Source organism: Frieseomelitta varia, unplaced genomic scaffold (assembly GCF_011392965.1).
Source record: "Frieseomelitta varia isolate USP_RPSP 00005682 unplaced genomic scaffold, Fvar_1.2 scaffold_341, whole genome shotgun sequence".
NCBI lineage: Eukaryota > Metazoa > Arthropoda > Insecta > Hymenoptera > Apidae > Frieseomelitta > Frieseomelitta varia.
Window position 1 is genome coordinate 55,613 of NW_025110081.1, and position 18,489 is coordinate 74,101.

At 36.1% G+C, this 18,489-nt stretch overlaps 1 protein-coding gene across 11 annotated transcripts in view; it reads left to right on the forward strand.

Moving 5' to 3' along the window:
* Positions 1 to 18,489, forward strand: part of LOC122530384 (ammonium transporter Rh type A) — a 54,870-nt gene that overhangs the window by 26,845 nt on the left and 9,536 nt on the right. For 10 of the 11 annotated variants that reach the window (XM_043657281.1, XM_043657272.1, XM_043657278.1 and 7 more), the window contains 2 exons: positions 12,029 to 12,215; positions 18,256 to 18,406. In XM_043657281.1, coding sequence (XP_043513216.1) covers positions 12,029 to 12,215; positions 18,256 to 18,406 — 338 coding nt within the window. The remainder of the gene's footprint in view (positions 1 to 12,028; positions 12,216 to 18,255; positions 18,407 to 18,489) is intronic. The other variant, XM_043657280.1, reaches the window with a different exon arrangement.

Here is an 18,489-nt window from a genome sequence, read left to right on the forward strand (position 1 = left end):
ATGTGAATTCCGTAGATATTCAGACAAAATTTTCGTTAATGGTCGGAAATATGTTTCATCTGAATTTAAATTGTCCATTCTCAATTGTTTAACAGTGTCAACTTTACCTTCTGTTATTCCTCTTTCTTCCACAGTTTTAGCGTGTTCGTTCGTATTTTTTTATAATTCTGGACATACCCTTCCTCTCGTTCTTCTCTTTTCTCACATTTACCTTCGGCCTCAACTTATTCAACGTTCCATTTCATTTTATTTTACACGCTCCTTTCCCATTCTCTTTCTTTTTTATTCCATTCTATCCGCCATTTCAGTGCTTTCATCTCTCTTTTCCCTTTCCCATTTTCTTTTCTTCGTTTCCCTTTTTCCTTAATTTATTCTTCTGCTTTTCTATCGTTCACTTTGCTCCATTTTTCTTTCATTCCTTTCTCATCCATCGTCTTGTTTCTCATCTTATCATTTCGTTTCGTTATCTCCTCCATTCTCTTTCTCAAAACATTTTTTAAAGTTACTTCTTTCGCTATGACTAAGTTAAAATTGTAAACGTGTAAGGCACGAGGGAAATCCACTTTCCGAAACTTCAAATGATCATTGCAATTGGAGCAGGTTTTTGAAAATGACTTGGAAAATTGAAAGACAAGGAATTTCATTTTAAAAATGTTAGAGACGAATGTATTTATTTATTTTTCTCGTAATCGTCCATCGTTTCTCGTTTCTCCTCGAAATAGAGCGTCCAATGTCTCTTGAAGTCTTACTGTTTTAAAATATTCTTGTAACAAATTCACCGTGTCTTTATATTTTTCCCCTGAATGTAACGCATTGTCGGAATAAACACACGAATGGTATTCCGTCAACAACCCAATTATCAATTCCATTCAACTCGTTTCCCGCTATTTATGGAAAAAACGGTTACGCGAATTCAAGCCAACGTTGTACACCAAGTAAATGATAAAGTCAATCCCATAATTACGAACCACGTACTGTAAGCAAACATACAAAACAATCGTGGTATACACGTAGGAATATTAACAAGAGTCGTCCGCATCTTTCTTCCTTTCCTCCGGTCGTTCCGTTTCGAGGGATCGCGAGAGACGAGAGAGGCTGCAAGGAGAAACGCAGCCGGTGAAAGATAACGAGAGGCAGGGGAAGACAGATACGCGTGCATAATATTCCGCGGACTTGTATTTGCGAAGGGATGCAAAGAGGCGAAGAGATGCCAGGGCTTAACTTCGTCCGTGCAGTCGGATAAAGTACGTGTATTAACGTCGTGCACCAGCTACACCAGAAACCTCTCCGTAAGATGCGTTAATATACGGCATTGTGTTTTCGGGAAATCGTCTTCCGCCCCCGTCATTTTTAACCTCTTGCGCTGGAACGACGTGCCACGCACGTCGAGAATTTTTCGTCCAAAAATTGCAATATTTTCTCAGTTTTATGTATATTTAAATAGGCAAAACAAATAATAAATTTATTGCTTCTTAATAATTAATTTATTACTTCATTATTATAATTTATAATGATAATAATATTATTATTATTATTATACTTTATTGTTATAATAATAATAAATTTATTACTTCTCAATAATTTGTATCCGGTGATATCACACCAACGAGTTTAAAAAAGAAAGCGACGGATTATTGTATACGGTTTGGTCACTCGTTATGGTCCGCGAACCAGTTGCCGGCGCAAGGGGTTAGCTTAGACCATCGTCGTAGCTCGCCATCATCGTTTCTTCGTTCACGTCTGCCCTGTGCCTTTGCAAACGGTTGTTTTTATAGAATTCGAGTATTATTTTCCAAAGAAAATAAAATCTTTTAATCCTTGAATCCCTAGATGTTTAAGAATTGTTCGGAGATTTTCAAGGATTTGTAGACGACGGTTGAGATGGAAAATACTTTCTTCAGTCTTTTCGTTTGAACTTCTAAGAGATACGCAGGCTTTGACCAGTTTTGAAAATCCTGAAATTCAGGGGAATTTTTTTTTTCTGAGAATTCCAATAATCTCTTTATTTCCCTAGCTAAACTATTTAAAGAATAGTGCTGAAAAGATCAAGGTCTGAGAACTTTTTTTGACAATTGAAGAAGAAAATTTCTGTCCTTTTAGACGATTACACCATTCAAGAAATATTTTGGGAGGAATTGAGACTGGGGACAAAGAAAATTGTCATCCAAAGGATTCGTAAAAAATTAAAACTGATACTCTTTTCTTCTTTCTTCGAGCAGGGAATAAAAAAATTCGCGCTGAATTTAAATTTATTAAAATATCGACAATTTCTTTGGCATAAGTTCCAGAGAAGAGCTTTACAAACAATTAAGAACGAAATTCATGTTAAATTCAACGCGGTTCAAATACTTTCAACCCTTTCTCTGTCAATTCTAAAAGATTCGAGGAAACTCGTGTTTCCGTTTCCTTCGTGAATTCTAAAAAATTCTTTCAAGACCGTGAGAATCAAACGTGTTTGTAAATGGTTGATGAAAGAAGGAGATTTGAAGCTAAAGTTCCTGTTTGATCGTTGAAGCTGAGATCCTGTTTGATCGTTGAGATGGGAGTTCGTGAAAAAAGAATGAAAACGGGGATGCTTGTTTTTTATGATAGACGCCTTTAGGGAAATGAAAAGTGAAGCTTCCAGCAGTATCTAGGGGAGGGAACCGAGTAGCTGCTGCTTTAAAGCAACCGTTTCATTGTTTATAAAGCCTGTTACTCATTTAGCTCTACTTGCCATTCCCTCAAACGCGTGCATTTAAATACTCATTAAAAATTCCCTGCTTAAATAAGAAATCCTGCCATTTCGTCCAGAGAGAACAGTTTTAAACTTAAATTACAGTTTCGCATATTAATTCTCCGTGTGGGCTAATTTCACACGGAGAAGAATACCTCTTCGAGAAGAATTTCTGTTTCTGTCAAAAAATGTTTTGAATATTTGATTTTTAATGAATGATCAATGACAATGCAGAATGTTCATCGACGTTTCAAAAATTTTATTTGTCTTCTGATACTTCGAAGAATTATTTTAATCTATTATAAATAATGCATCGTAGATCGATAGTAGAAAAAATTATATTAACATCATTCTTTTCTGAAATTGTCATGTTTCATCTTGCATTGTGAAAAATGTAAACAAAAGTACAAATACTGTGCAAAAGAAACAGAATTTAAAATATATATATATATATTTAAATCAAGACTTCCTATTTTAAAGTTAATAGATGCATATTATAAAATTAAACGCACATGTATATTTACTTGTTTGTTATATAATTTATAGTATTTAAAATATTATACTGGATAATTATATCTTGCGGAACTGATGAGAAACATTTTAAATTTAAAGTCTTTGTAACAGATGAGAAAGAAAAGGCGATACAAATTTGATCATCAGTCACGTGGAAATTCCATTTTAAATACAAAAATAGAAACAACACGCGATTAATTAAGTCCGTTACTCGAGAAACATAATATACAAAAATAAATTATGAAACAGTAATAAAAAAAAAAAAAAAATAGATACACTGGACTAAATTATAAATAATAAGACTAAAAGTAACTATAAAATAATAATAAAACGAAGGGATAGAGAAAAGTGAATGGAACAAAAATATACGAATGAAAAAATATCGAAATAAATGAAAGAGCAAAAGTACGGGAAAAGTGGCGCATTAGAGAGTGATAACGAAGATTCAAACGTGACTACGGGGAGCCGACAATTTGAGCGTGGATTCGCAAAGTCGAGCCGAACGATAATAATGCGGTTAAGCACGTTATTACACGCGTAAGCGTAACAGAGGCACACACACACACACCCGCGCCTCGGGTGTCTCGCGAACTTCGCGAAGAACGGGATATAACGCGGATGAGCACGTGGTCAACACTTTATCCGGCCGAATCTGAATTTCAAAGTGATACTTTGCGTAGATTACAAAACCCCGGGTCCGCGGGCAGTAGCAACGGCATAATTGGCGGGCTAATCTCGTTGCTCCTCAAAGATTATAAATTTCCAGACGCGGTGCAGCCGGCACGGCCGCGTGTTTTCTCATGGAAATCGGTTCTCACGCGCTTGCTCGCTCGTTCGCTCGCGCCACCGAATTTCCTTCTCATGGAAATTCGCGACTGTTAAGGAAAGAACGAAAGCTGCGAATGGCGAACGACACGGAAATGTAGACGTCCTATTGTCGTCTTCCGTTTAAACGCAACGATCTCCCAGGAAAAATCGTAGAAAACACGATAGAAAGAATTTGCTTTTATTCAACGATCGTGACGATTGTTGGCTTTCTTTTTTCTTTTCGCATGTTTGCGAAGAGAGGAAATTGGTTTGGCTTTAAATTCATTTCATACTTTAGATTTATCAATTAAATTTTGTTCAATTTATTGACTTGACACGCGAGTGATTATTTACCGAGCGATTTATGATAATGTTTGCAACGAGTCGATTCGTTTCTGTGAAATAAAATGCCCGGACATTCGTACGCTTGTAAGCAAACGTGAGAATATGTACAGATACGTGGACAAATAAAAAGAGAAATGTGTGAAATATCGTCGACAGACGCGTTTTTATGCATTTTAAATTAATTTTAAATTGACAGTTGACCATTCTTTATTTTTCACGACTGACTATTAACAACAATTGTTTGTTTTAAAAAAGAACACAGCACGAGGCCATCAATTAAAAATCGATGTGTTATTAAGTAACGTTATTTTCACTTCGAATAAAACAAGTAACTAATAATAATTTCAATTCCGACGTTAATATCCCACAAACACCATGGGCATTCTCATCAAAATGATTTATATCTTTTTTCTTTTTCTTTTTTTTTTAAATTCATTTGTTAGTTCGCGTTCTTTTTTTTACGATGCACTCTTAAACGTGCTTTATCCATCCATAAACCTGAACCCATCAAAGAGTTCTCCGGCCATAATTTCCTTCCAATGGAAACTCGTAACGAACAATTTCTTTTCCTTTCATCACTTTATTATTCGTTCAACCTACAAAATAGATAACAACGTAAAAGGAACGAGAGAAAAAAAAATGAATATATGACGATGCTCGACAAGGCGAATAAATTGCATTTTATGAAATTGTACGACGTTCCGAGCGACGATTACGAGAGCCTCTCGTTGTCGTGGCTCGTGATTTTCATCCGCCTTGTTTCTCCGACGTTTAATAAATTTTGGAATATCCGTCAAAAAAAAAAATTCCACTTCCTCCACTGCCGTGGAAAAGAAAGATCGCGGCATTTAGATTGCGTGATTCGTAAGCACCGATACTTGAGAATGCCTTTCACACGGTTACGCGTTCAATTAAAAACTCCGAAAGGCAGAGGGAGAAAAACGAGATCCGCACGGACGTGGATGAGAAATAATTTATTTGCAAACGTAAAATAAAAGAATCGTGCGAACGGGAACGATAAAAACCGATTCTTTGTCGGGAAACAATGGCTGGGTGAGAGTGTCCTCTCGTATCGGAGTTTTACCGTGAAAATTTGCGGAAAATTGTAAAGATTAATCGGCTTGAATTGGCAGTGAAATTGGTCGAAATTTCACGCCAATTTTATTGTTACTGGAGATGGAACGAAATCTGACTAGGAACTGAAGTTTTAATGAATTCTTTTTTGGAAAATTATTTTCTAGTATAAACAAGCGAAAACGAATTTATGCCAAATTAATTTTTTCTCGTTTCCTCTGAATGAGTATTCATTCTTTCAGTTTCAACGAATTCCGTCTAGAAAATTAAATGATTCCATTATCTTTAAGTATCATAATATAATGTAATATATTTTTTCTCAAATAAAAATAAATGCACATCGTCGTGCAAGTTACTATTGCAGACGTTCATACATTTCAAAATTCAAGTCAAGTATGTTAAAAGTCTACAAAAATCTGGAATAAAAATCGATAAAATATATAAAGTAACAAAGTGTTAATTACACATTCAATATTTAGCAAATAAAGCAAATTTCTATTCAGAATATATTTCTTCGAATTATCATCGTTTACATGCAAAAATATTTATTTCTCAAGAGTCTTGATTAACGAATCTCAATTAAAAATTCCTTCAACTCCAATCGCAATAAAAAAAAGAAATCGGTGATAGGGAATGATTTCGCAGCAAGAGAGCAAGAAACGCAGCAGGAACGGTGGAACGCTTAAATTTGACCATTGCAGAAGAAACTTTTGCATAATCCACGCCAGCCTGGGCCAAGTTTGACACTAAACGTATATACACGAGTTCCAGGCTTAAGTTTCGCAAACTTACCGCCACGGCGTGGATTACGCCGCGCTGCAAATTTCAACGCACGTAGAATGGCCATGGCGTTTTTGAAAAAATCGGAACGCCGACTGGGAATTCAACGAAGTCCGACGCTGTTTGAATGAGAAAGAATGGCGTTACGGGACAGTTTCGCGGAAAAGTTCGTGATTATTAAACTGCGAAGCTTTCGGTGTAACCGCCGTGGATAATATAAAATTATGAAAGCTGAAATTACGAGGGCGGAAGGATCTTTTGATTAGAGGGAAAGTTCACTGTGAAATTAGCTGTGAAGCGAATTCCGCTCTTTCCTTTTCGAGTTTTCCTTTGAGATTCTTTTTAAAAACGATTCAAAGATATTAATAATAGACGATAAGGCGAGGCTAATAATAAGCATATGGTTAATTTCTTTTCCTACGCAACGTATTTTTGTTTAAAGCGTTTGAAGGAAAGTTCTTTGTAAAATGTAAAACTTGAATTGTGAAAGTTATTCGTATTTAAGTTTCGCTTTGGAAAGCGAAACGAAATAGCTTACAGAGGAGGTGAAATAATTTCAATTGAAGATATTATCGAGTTATGAAAGTAATTCAAATGGTAGAATAATAAACAGCAACGTCATAGTAAATGAACCAAAAATTGATAAGAACACATATGTACGAAATCTTATATGTATTTACTTCGCGATGAGTGAGTCTTCAATCAATGTAAAATTCTGTTTCGTGAATTAAATTAAATTCCAAATTAACACAAATTAGTAAAATTCTGTTTTCTAAATTAATTAAATTAACAAAATTAATTAATAAAATATATAAATATATATATGTGTATGTGTATATAAATAATTGAATTTAATTTTTTCATTCAAATTTTATTAATTTAATTAATTTAGGAAATATATCGTGTAGCATATACTACACAATTCGACGGAAAATCATCCCTCCTATTTTCTTATTTCTTATTTCATCGCACCAATGAAATTTGATCTCTAAAAATCAACGCGAAATTATGCAATTCTTGCAAAGAGCAAGTACCATCAGAATCTCAAAGCGGAAGGAAAATAATAGTCGGGGAGAACGTTGGGAAATCAGGCAACTTACGGACAAACAACTTTCGAGAGGGTGAATTAGTTGATCTTAACTACTCATTCGAGGGTATAATCGAGTCACGTCGTCGTCCGGGCCAATTATCTTTGGTTTGAAAGTCGGTTAATGCGATTTCCCTGCAACTTTATCGTCGCCGATTCCGTTTCCCTCTGCCGGCTTTTCGAAAATTACCGTTTGATGGATGCGAACGAGCAACAAAAAAAAAAAAAAGGAAGGAAAAAAGAAGATTGGCGGAACCACCGACCAACTTTCGTCCCATCCTCTCTCTGTCTCTCCGGTATAAAAGTCACGGCAACGACAGCGATGCCTCAAGTGATAAATAGATTATCCGCACGCGGTTCGAATAATTTCTACCCGGAAAACCAATGGCTTTTTCCAGGCCGTAAACGCGTAACCAAACTTTCGTCCTCTCTGCTGTTTTTTTTCTTTCTTTTTTTTTTTTTTTTTTTGCTACCGTTTCTAGTCGAACTACGCGTTTTATATTTCACTTATTTTTCAATTCGGATTCGCATCGAATGAAAATATCGTTCAAAGAATCGCGAAACACGCGGTTTTTCGTTGAGAGAAGTTTGAATCGATGAAATCTATTATTACGTCGTTGTTTCAGATCATTCCAAGATAGATAGAGAAGTCGCAAACTACATTAATTAAATAATAGTCGATAATTATTTTAATCGTGCGAAGTAATTATATTCAAAGTTTTCATCCTTCCGCGTCGCAATTAATTCCACGTCATTATTGAAACTGGATAAATTCATCAATTTGTTTCGCTGTATTATCTTAGATATCGATAGAATTCAAATTGAAATTTCCGTACGTACACCGCTGAAAGTTATTCATATTTATTCTATTAATAATTCATATTTGTCCTGTGTCGCGTAGAAGCGGAGCAGCATGTGTTTCGAAGCTTCTTAATCTTCGTTTTCTGGCGGCGTTCGCCGTGTCTGCGGCGGCGACACGTCTCGATATATATCGATACGATGTATGCACATGCTTGGCGTGGAACGAGAAAGAGGATGGGGAAGGCGCGCTCGAAGAAAAGCTTCTGCCACTTATAAAATGTGCCGGCGACCCACTTGAATCTCGACTTGACTCCTCGATCATCGGTTGTCCGCATATAAATTACACCGGTGACGCCGACACCGCAATACCTATGATAAATAAATAGATCACCACCCACGAGCTGGGAAAATCTCTCTCGTCGCGACTCGCTTCCTAAGGAAATCGCGGAACAAGTTGTCCACTCTCGTTCGGAAATTCGTCGTTCGATCTTGAATATCACGATCATGCAAAAGTGTATCGCCGATCCTTCGACAAAGGCACGACGACGAAACAAAAGGAAAACTAAACGATTTGAAAAATAATCATCGTATTTCACGAGTCTCTGTTTCACTCCTACTTTTTTATTTAAAATTTGGACAAGTTGTCCACTATTCAGAAATTCTTGAAGCAATCACAATTAATATATGTAGTGAAAAATTTACCGTGTACCACATGTATACCTATTATATTCAGTATTAGGAAGATAATAAAAATATCAAGATCTTATTCACGAACTTCATACGAGTTCGCAAGTATTTAAAAACACCCCGAAAAGTTAAAGACAGTTCACCGTTTCGTTGCATCCTTTGCTTTTTAATGCATAAATTGATCGATTCTGTTTCAAGAATCTTCCAATTTTGAACCTAATTACTCTCAACTGGAAAATAATTATTTCAGACAAGTTCTAAGGGAAACCTAATGCCTCCAGAAGCATCGAAAGACATTAACATCGAAAGAATGTAACCTAAAAATGCAACGTAAATACAATTCGATCCCTTCACACTTTCCCGCAACCGATTTCCCTTTAACTTCGATCTCGAAGCTATTTGCCTCGCCGACGAAGAAGCCGAACCGATTTCCTTTCCAACGTCGACGCTGTTCGAAGGGAATTACAAGGGAAAAATTCGAATCTTCCGCCAGCAGTCGGCTATCATCCGATCGGTTTTTCGCCCTCCCCCCCCCCCCCCCCCCCGGCAAAAATGGTGACCCGGATCAGCGTGATTTTCCGGTTATTATGCATTCACGGTGGCGCAGCGACACCAGGTGATGGATGAGTCCCGGGACGAAGCGCGAATTATCTGTTTCGAAGCGAACCCTAAGACATCCGGTTTTTCCCAATGATTTACGAACATATTTTACAGCAACGGCCGATGTGTCGCCTCTTAATCCAGCCCCTTTTACCGCGTTTGATTTATTCGCGCTTAATTTCGCCAACGGATGAAAATTCAAACCGGTGAAATCGATTACGTCCAACCGGCGAAGAGTTACAACCATGGGCTCTCCATCCTCGTCGGAGAGGGTGGCGAAAGGGGATAGAGCAAACCGGATATCTTTCGCACGCGGAAGATTCACGCGAACCGGAAGCGAGACGGATTTTTATCCGTGGGAATTAGTATCGATTCCTTAGGCAGCGACGAGTGTTCGATCTTTTCTCTTTTCATTTTTTTTTTTTTTTTTTTATTTGTTTGAAAGTCGTTACAACGTTGATGAAACACTTCAATTTTATATTCTAATTCCACTTTACTTTCATTTCGTTTCTATTTCTATCTTCGATTAAATTCTATTAGAATTTTATTCTTCAATTCCATTTCATTCTTTATTTCTATCTTTGATTAATTTCTATGGTCGTACGTATAATTGGAATTTTATTTTTCAATGAAGAAAATCCCAAGAATTCGCTTAATATTTCTCCGTCGTTTTTTTTTTTTTTTTTCTTCCTTTTTCATCAAGATTTTATAACTCTGTGAGGTTACGAGGATAAATTTGTTGAATCATTCTGTAATATAATAATCTAGAAATAAAATTAACTTTTCTCTGCTAATTTTTTTCTCTTATAGTTATATATACTATACTGGTATGTAATAGTAATTCAATACTTTTATTGATATATATAATACAATATATGTACGTGTATTCTACTTGTACGTAGATTGAAAAAGAGGGAGGAAATTGTGTCAATGCCATTATACACGTAAATTAATACTAACAGTTTTGATACGTGAATAACTCTTATAATGTCAATTAAGTGGAACGATTTCGATATTCACTAATCGACAGAGAATTGAATTATCTGTCGATTAACCTGTCACTCTGCATAAATCTCAGTAATAGGTTTTAATATTAGTTAAATCAGTTCTTTAACGTAACCAATGGCATTGGAAGGATTGTTAATAAATCAAACCTAGATAATAAATATAATACTTTCCACAGAAAGTTCAAATTCCTCGTCTTATAACAGAGCAAGAAAATTGCAACAATCTAATATCCTATCTAATTCGAATTCGACTGTTAAATTCAAATTCTTTAAATCGAAAACTAATGAGTGAAAGAATTATACACGTGTAACGTTTCGATGACAATAGCTGAATGAAGACACGGTGGGAAATTTTAAGATTGTCCTCTGACAAATAACTTAAATTCCACTAATTTTATAAAAGCTCAAACGGAAGACTTGAATGCTGAAAAAAAATTAAAAAAGATCACAGAGGCGAATCAAATTTAATTCGAATCGTTTATCGAGAATTGACAAAGAAGAGGAGAACTGAGAGAGAAAGAGAGAGAGAGAGAGAGACGTCAAATCTTCGTCGCTACAAGAATGATTACCCTGTCTAACGTCAAGGTAGAACCTTAAACATGTATTACATTACATTATTCACCTAACAATACGATCTCATCAATCAAACTGTACTCTATACTTCCGAAGGAAAAACGTGAAAATAGAAAGTGTAAAAATAGAAGCTTCGACACTCCTCTAACACCATAAAGGAAACCATGAAATTATCCTGTCTATCTTAAGCCAAATATGTATTACGTCATCCAGTTAACTGAACCAAACTTCTCAATCAAAACGATATTTAACTCTTTTCTCAAAAGAGACGGCGCAAAAATAGACTGGTACCTTTATTACAACAGGTTTATCCGTATCAAATCAGTCATTTTGCAATCAAACTTGAAAATATAAGATCTCATCATCTCATGTGTAATCTTCAAAATTCTTCAAAAGTCTCCTCTTAAAAGTTTCAGAAGAAGAAAGTGTACAATTCCATATATATATCTTTTCTATCTATAGTAAGACAGAATTGGACACTTTCTTCTTCTTCTGAAATTTTTAAGAGACTTTTGGAGAATTATACATATAGAAATTTATATATATATATAGAAATTTCTTTTTCTATATATATATATAGAAAAAGAAAGACAATTGTTCTTCATTCAATTCAGCAACTTTCTGTTAAAAGAAAAACAAAATCAACCTTTTCCTGCTATTAAAAAAAAAAAGACACACACGCACACACCATCTACTTTAAATTTATAACAAACATCCCACGACTCGTCTATTAACACATTTCACGAACAAATTGAAAGCACCTGGTCGGATACACATACATATATACTTGACAAAGAAAACAGCTTAAAATCGGCCCCTTACACTCGTGAGAGCGTGTTCTTCCTCCGAAGAGGGCCGCGTAATTACAACGATCAATTAACGAACGATTAACACCGGTCTCCGGCGAACAAACGAGCGAACGAGCGAGCTGATTAACCGCACGCGAGGCTACATGCATGCGCCTACACAAGAGCTCTTTCTGTTTTCTCCCAACCTTGCGCACGCCTACCATTTCGGGCCACCGTTAAAACAACTCAGTGTATCAAGATGTCCACGTGATGATCTGGATCGGATTCGGCTTCCTGATGACGTTTCTAAGGAGGTACGGGCAGAGCGCGATAGGACTGACGTTCCTCCTCGGCGCCATTTTGGTCCAAGTTGCTATGATCTGCGAGGGGGTGGTGCACATGCAGAAGAACAATACGTCCTATTTGTCGTTGAAAAGGTTGGTGGAAATTTTCTTTTTCATCTAACGTGTTTCACATATTCTTTTAATATCTTCTTTTCTAACTTTTAACGTAATTTTAATTTCTACAGCATATATTATTGTGTAATTATTATGTGTGCAAAATTAGAATCTAGAGATTCCAGGGAATTAGTAACATTCGATTATTCGAAGGAAATAACCTCTCAATCTCGACATTTACGACAATTCAAATAATTTCATTAATTTAATTTTGTTTTTTTTTTTTTTTTTCTTTTCAAAATGGAACGACCAATATGATTTATGATTCACAGTTAATTAACATTTAAAGTAGAAATTTTTGATTCAATTTAAAACAGAGTTCACGTTTAATTTTACACGTCACTTACTGCGATGCAAAATATTATAATTGTAACGTATTACATAAAATAAATGTATTATGAAAATATCGGGATATCGTTGGAACGAAATATCATCCAACGTTTGATAATACGTTTGAAATACTGTTGCACGATTAACGGAGGAAAATTACCGAGAAAATTCGCACAGTCCGCTCGTAAATCGGAGATCTCACGGTTAATTCCATCGAGAATTTTTCTTTTTTTTTTCCCCTCCCCCCGATGCAAGTTGCAGCTGACGAGGCGTTCGATTAAAATAATTAAACAAAAATTTCCATCGGTGGAACTGTTAGTTGGAAAGTTTCAAACGAAGCCTCTCGCGAATTATAGATCGGCTCGGGTAAGCTTCGCTAATCCACGGGGCTGCTCGCGAAATTTTGAATTACAAATTACACGGGTGATGGAATTATAAATGGTGATTGGTTCTCTCGCTTTGCAAATACATGTAATGGGAACGCTGGGTGAATTTGCATAACAATTTGCGGGGGGGAGAGGGGAAAAAAAGAAGCGTAGAAACATAACGGTCAGATAAAATCCCTCTCGTAATTTCGTTTAATTGCAAAGCGTTATTTTATTTAACCCCGCAACTTCTAGCTCCCGCGTTAACGTACGATGAATAAAAAATTCCCTGTAATCTAAATATCTCGCATTTTCTCGACAACGAAAAGCACAATATTTACAATGGCTTGCAGAAGTGTTTGAAATAATTTTTACGTGTAAGTTACGTGCTTACGTTATAAAACAAATTGTTATGAAACGTTTCGAAAATTTAGAATCAACGTAAAAATGTATGTTGCCCATTTTCTTTTAAATTATAAGATGTTGCTTCTTTTCAGACAGATTTATTGCTTTCTTTTTACATATTTGTTGCCTTTCTGACAGAGGGAAATGTTAACGTGGTAAAGCCTAAATTTCAAAAAATACTAAGATATTGTCATCGTGCAATAAATAACGAATAAATTATACAATTTTATACAAAAACGGGAAAAGAACGGAACACAGGAAATGTTCCTTATTGAGTTTCCATCCGTTACGATAAACATCTTGTTTGTTAAATTAAAAATGCGGAGGAAATATTTACAGCTTGTAACCGTGAGAGATCGTTTCAAAAATTGAAAATCGAAGAAGAAATCACCGAAGGCAAGATTCCAAGAATCAGAGGAACAGCGTACCGAAAAGCCGAGACTAACGAGGGCGAAAGTAATTACTCTCGCAGCTAATTATGTCGTTGCATTCACAATGAGAATATTCCTGGATCGTTGAAAGGTTCCTTGCTTGACCAGATTTTAATTCGAATTAGCATGGAATTAACGCCGTAAGCAAGCTAATTGAAACATATAATATTCATTACGCGACTCTTTTCTCAGAGCCGAACGAACTCTTCACGTTTCTTGGCCTCCCAGCTTTCGTATCACCACCTCCGTGATTTCCATTTAAAATCTTAACAGCCGTAATACGCCCTTTTCGCCACGTTCCATTAAAAAATTAAAACACGATGGAACATCCTCGCTTTGGCCAATCGAAGTCTCTTGTTTCGCGTTCGATACTTTTTTATTCCGATGTTACAATATTACGCTTGTTAATTATTTTAATTCGACTTTCTTTGACGAAACATCGAAATACCAGACTATTTACGCTCAACGATATTATTTTCCCCAAGGAAGAATTTTTAAATTAATTTAAGTTACTTGAAAAGATCGTAATAAGGTACGAGACGGAAAATATTACGCGGGAGAATTTTTTTTTTTTTTATTTTTCGAATAATTCGCACGATGAAGCTAATATTACCGGCGAAATTTATTACAAATATCAATTTCCTTTGCGACGAAGAAATGAGAAAAATTGTGAACGTGAAAAACTGAATTTCTTGCATCTTTTAAAAGTCGAAGTTAATTTCCCGAAAAGAAAAGAGAGATCGGAAAGTAAAAGTTACATTTCTCGTTTGAAAGTCGACAAATTGACAAGAAATCCGTGATTCGTAATTCATTTACTCGCTATAATTGTCAGTTGATCCAGCATTCTAGCACAAGAACAGAGAAAACGAAAATGCAACGAGCATTTTCACGAGCAACTTGAAAATATCGCACATTCTAGCAAAATTCCACAGGCTTCTAAATCATTGCAGCAACACTACAAACTTAGTGTAAGCTTCTCCGAAATGTCTCGTCGAGATCTACGCGAAAGATTTACTACGCAAAGTTACAATTTTCTCTGAAATATTGCCAACAGCCTATGAGGTCATAAAAATGTTTCAGTGTAGTCAGCGTACATCAAGTCCTCGAGGGACAAATATTCCGATGTGCAACTATGTTCCAAATTATTCTCAACTACCCCAAAATATTCTATATATATATATATATATATATAAACTTCGAAAATGTTCCACGGTATCCTGGAACATTCCGCAACAACTTGCAAAGCCGAATAATATGTGCGTACACAGTGTGATATTGAAATTCTCCGGTGTGAAGGGAATTCGATTTCCAACAGTGTTCCGAATTATTCCAAAACTGTTCTAAAACGCTTTATAATCTTCCGAGACTGTGTTGAAAAGTGCACGTAATGTGAAAATTTCCCGCGAAACTCGTTTTTTCACCCACAATGATGTGGCAATATTTAAATTCAACAAATAAATTATGCATCAAATGTAATATTGCAATTATTGTGTAAATTACGCTTCAGAGCGTTGTGAAATTATCGTGCTCTGTTGAATACGTTGAAATTTTTATCGTACAATTTGAGAGGACAATAATCAGTATAAAAAATGAGACTTCTATTAATCGTTGTTGTCGCGTGTTAAAATTTTCATACTCTATAACGTATACTGTCAATATCGAGGTATAATAACAATTACACAGAATGTTTCAAAGCGTAGAAAATATTCCGTCACAGTCGTTTTCGTAAAAACTTTTGCACGTCTCCGCGAGGGATTTGTAACGAAGTTGGGAATAAACTTGAAAGCGTTGCAGCGCGTTTTGCGTCGCTCGAAATTACAAGGACAATTTTGCGGAGGATCGTACAGTTTCTCGAAGTCCCGTGCGAGACATGTTGCACAAAGTTTCGTCGCTCCTCGAAAGGTTTTCATGGCCATTCAACCTCAGGCATTCTTAGGGGCCCAAAGGATCGCAACGGTATCGCAACAATATCTCAGAATGTTGCACAGCTTCTCGAGTGGTTTCGCGATCCGCAATAATGTTGCACAAAGTTAACAAAGCGCACGATTGTTCCCGACAAGCTACCCAGCTGCTTTCCGCTTAAAACGGATGTATTAATTCCACATTTCTCTATCCATCCTCGCGCAATTTACAAATGCTTTTCCATTTGAATAATCTAACTAACTAATTACGAGACACCGTCGCGGACTACCTCGTCTCGGCATTGCTTTCCACGCGAGGGATCATATTAAAATAATTACAGGAAAGACAGGAAAGACAGGAATTTAAGAATTTTCAGCGCGACGAAAAGGAAAATCTTTTCTCATCAGAAAGACTATTCATGAACTTTTGAACAATTTGAGAAAAGAAGCTTTTTCTACAGACAAGTAAAGGTTAAGAGAATATTTTTAAACTAAATTTCAAAATAAAGTTTAAAAAAAATTAAAAAAATCTCTTGCGCTGGAATGACGTGTCACGCACGTCGAGAATTTTTTGTTCCAAAATTGTAATATTTTCTCAGTTTCAAGTATATTTGAGCAAAACAAAATAGGCAGAACAAATAATAAATTTATTAGTTAATAATTTCTATCCAATGATATAATGACCGACGAGTTCAAAAAGAAAACGACGAATTATTGTATACGTATTTGGTCACTCGTTGTGGTCCGCAATCAGTTGCCAGCTCAAGTGGTTATATAAATTTCGAATTTACTTTATTTCTCACCTGTGTCATTAATAATGCACGTCAGTCAGAAACCACGTAGAGTGAATTGCATTTTATCGTCAATGGAATTTCAAAATGCGATATATTCTTCAGTGAGAAAGAAATAAAAAATAAATAAAAATACGGAGGGAAATTTTCGAAATTCTCGCGTGGCACAAGGTCGAAGCTTCTCATTCGTAGAAGAGAAAAAGAAGAAAAAAAAGAAGAAAGCTCACGATACACGTATATTGGAAACAAATAAATTCGTATACCGATTTCAGTCCCTAATATACACATCAGGTCCCTATTGGCAGAAAAGTCCGAGGATATTTTTGTCGGCGGCACAGCGGCGAAATATATATTCGAACCGGCCGATGCACCATTGAATGCCAAAGCCAGCTTGTACGATTGTGTTTACCTGATGCATGAATAGTTGATAAACCGAAAAAGTGTGCAACGAATACTCTCTGTGTTTCGAGTCCTCTGTGCTTTTCTCCTCCCCTTCGTCGAGCCTCGAATTCACGTTGGCCTGTTGCAATAGGAGAAAAAGTCTGCGTCCGAATTTTTAAATGAAAAAAAATGAACATAGAATAAACGTATCGCAGTGTCCCTGTTTTTTTTTTTTTTTTTTTTTTAGTGTGTTTACTTATTTCTTTCAACGATCTCGACAATCGTTATTCGTTTGCATTTATTGGGTAATACGTGTAAATATATCGAAAAGTGTATATATACATATAAATAATAGATAAAGGAGCATACGAAGTATCTATATAGAATGTCTCGTGATCACGACAAAAAAATCGATGCATCGATCGTTAACCTATTTGCATCACTTTGGCATAACTTTTACTGTACGATTGATCATATGCAATTTATCAAATCACTCGCAATCTGTTCTTATTGATAAACGTTTCTATTTTCTATTAATATTAATTACGTAATACACACTAATAAATGTACATCAATAATGTTAAAACCTAATTACCTGATAAATATGAAACTTTATAGTCGATTGCTACCAGCAGCTTATTCCGCGTTTGACGATACAAAGCAGATTCGATTACCCGTGAAATATTTCGCTCATAATGTAAATGGATCAACTCTCGTAAATTAAACAGAAAATGCAAATTATCAAACTTGATCTTCTCGAAGACAAAATTTTTGTGCATAGAATCATTCCCCTTCCCTCTTTAATTTAACCTCTCGCGCTGGAACGACGAGAATATTTGGCTCAAAATTGCAATATTTTCTCAGTTTTAAGTATATTGAAATATAACCCAGGGAAAACAAATAATAAATTTATTACTTATTAGTAATTTCTATCCAGTGATACACCGATGAATTCAAAAAGAAGACGAATTACAATAATTATTATATAATTACGTATATACGGTTTGGTCACTCGTTATGGTCCGCGAACCACTTACTAGCGCAATAGGCCAATGAAATTGGTATTTAAGAAAGAAAGAAAGCAATAAATCTTGGCAAAATGAAACGACATTCGACAATCCGAAATCTAAAGCAAATGTAGATTTAGAGACGATTTAGCTGTTGTTTCTACACGGCCGACTGGAGAACGCGGAAGAATCGTCAACGCGACGCGCTAAGTCCGCGCGAACAAACGAACGAACGAACGAACGAGCAGGATATCACGTCTCTGTTCCGGTTTCTGTGATCCGACCTGTTTGCATAGCAGTCGAGAATGCGCATCCATGTTATGAATACTGATCTCCGGTTTTCGGAGGCGACTAGCAGCCGGTTAATAACACGAGTATCGATCAACCAAAGCGTTGGGCCACTTCCAGCCTGCTGAGCGCGGACGTTGCTGTGGCCACCCCGTTGATATCCATGGGCGCTTTGCTCGGCAAGACGACCTATATGCAGCTAGTGTTCATGGGTATTCTCGAGCTGATCGTGTTCACCGTGAACAAGTACGTGGGCGAGCATCTGCTTATGGTAAGTCAATCCCACTTTCTACCGGCGTCACGCTCGATTTTCGGCAACGACTCCTGGCCCCTCGAGCACGCCGAGTTTCCCTC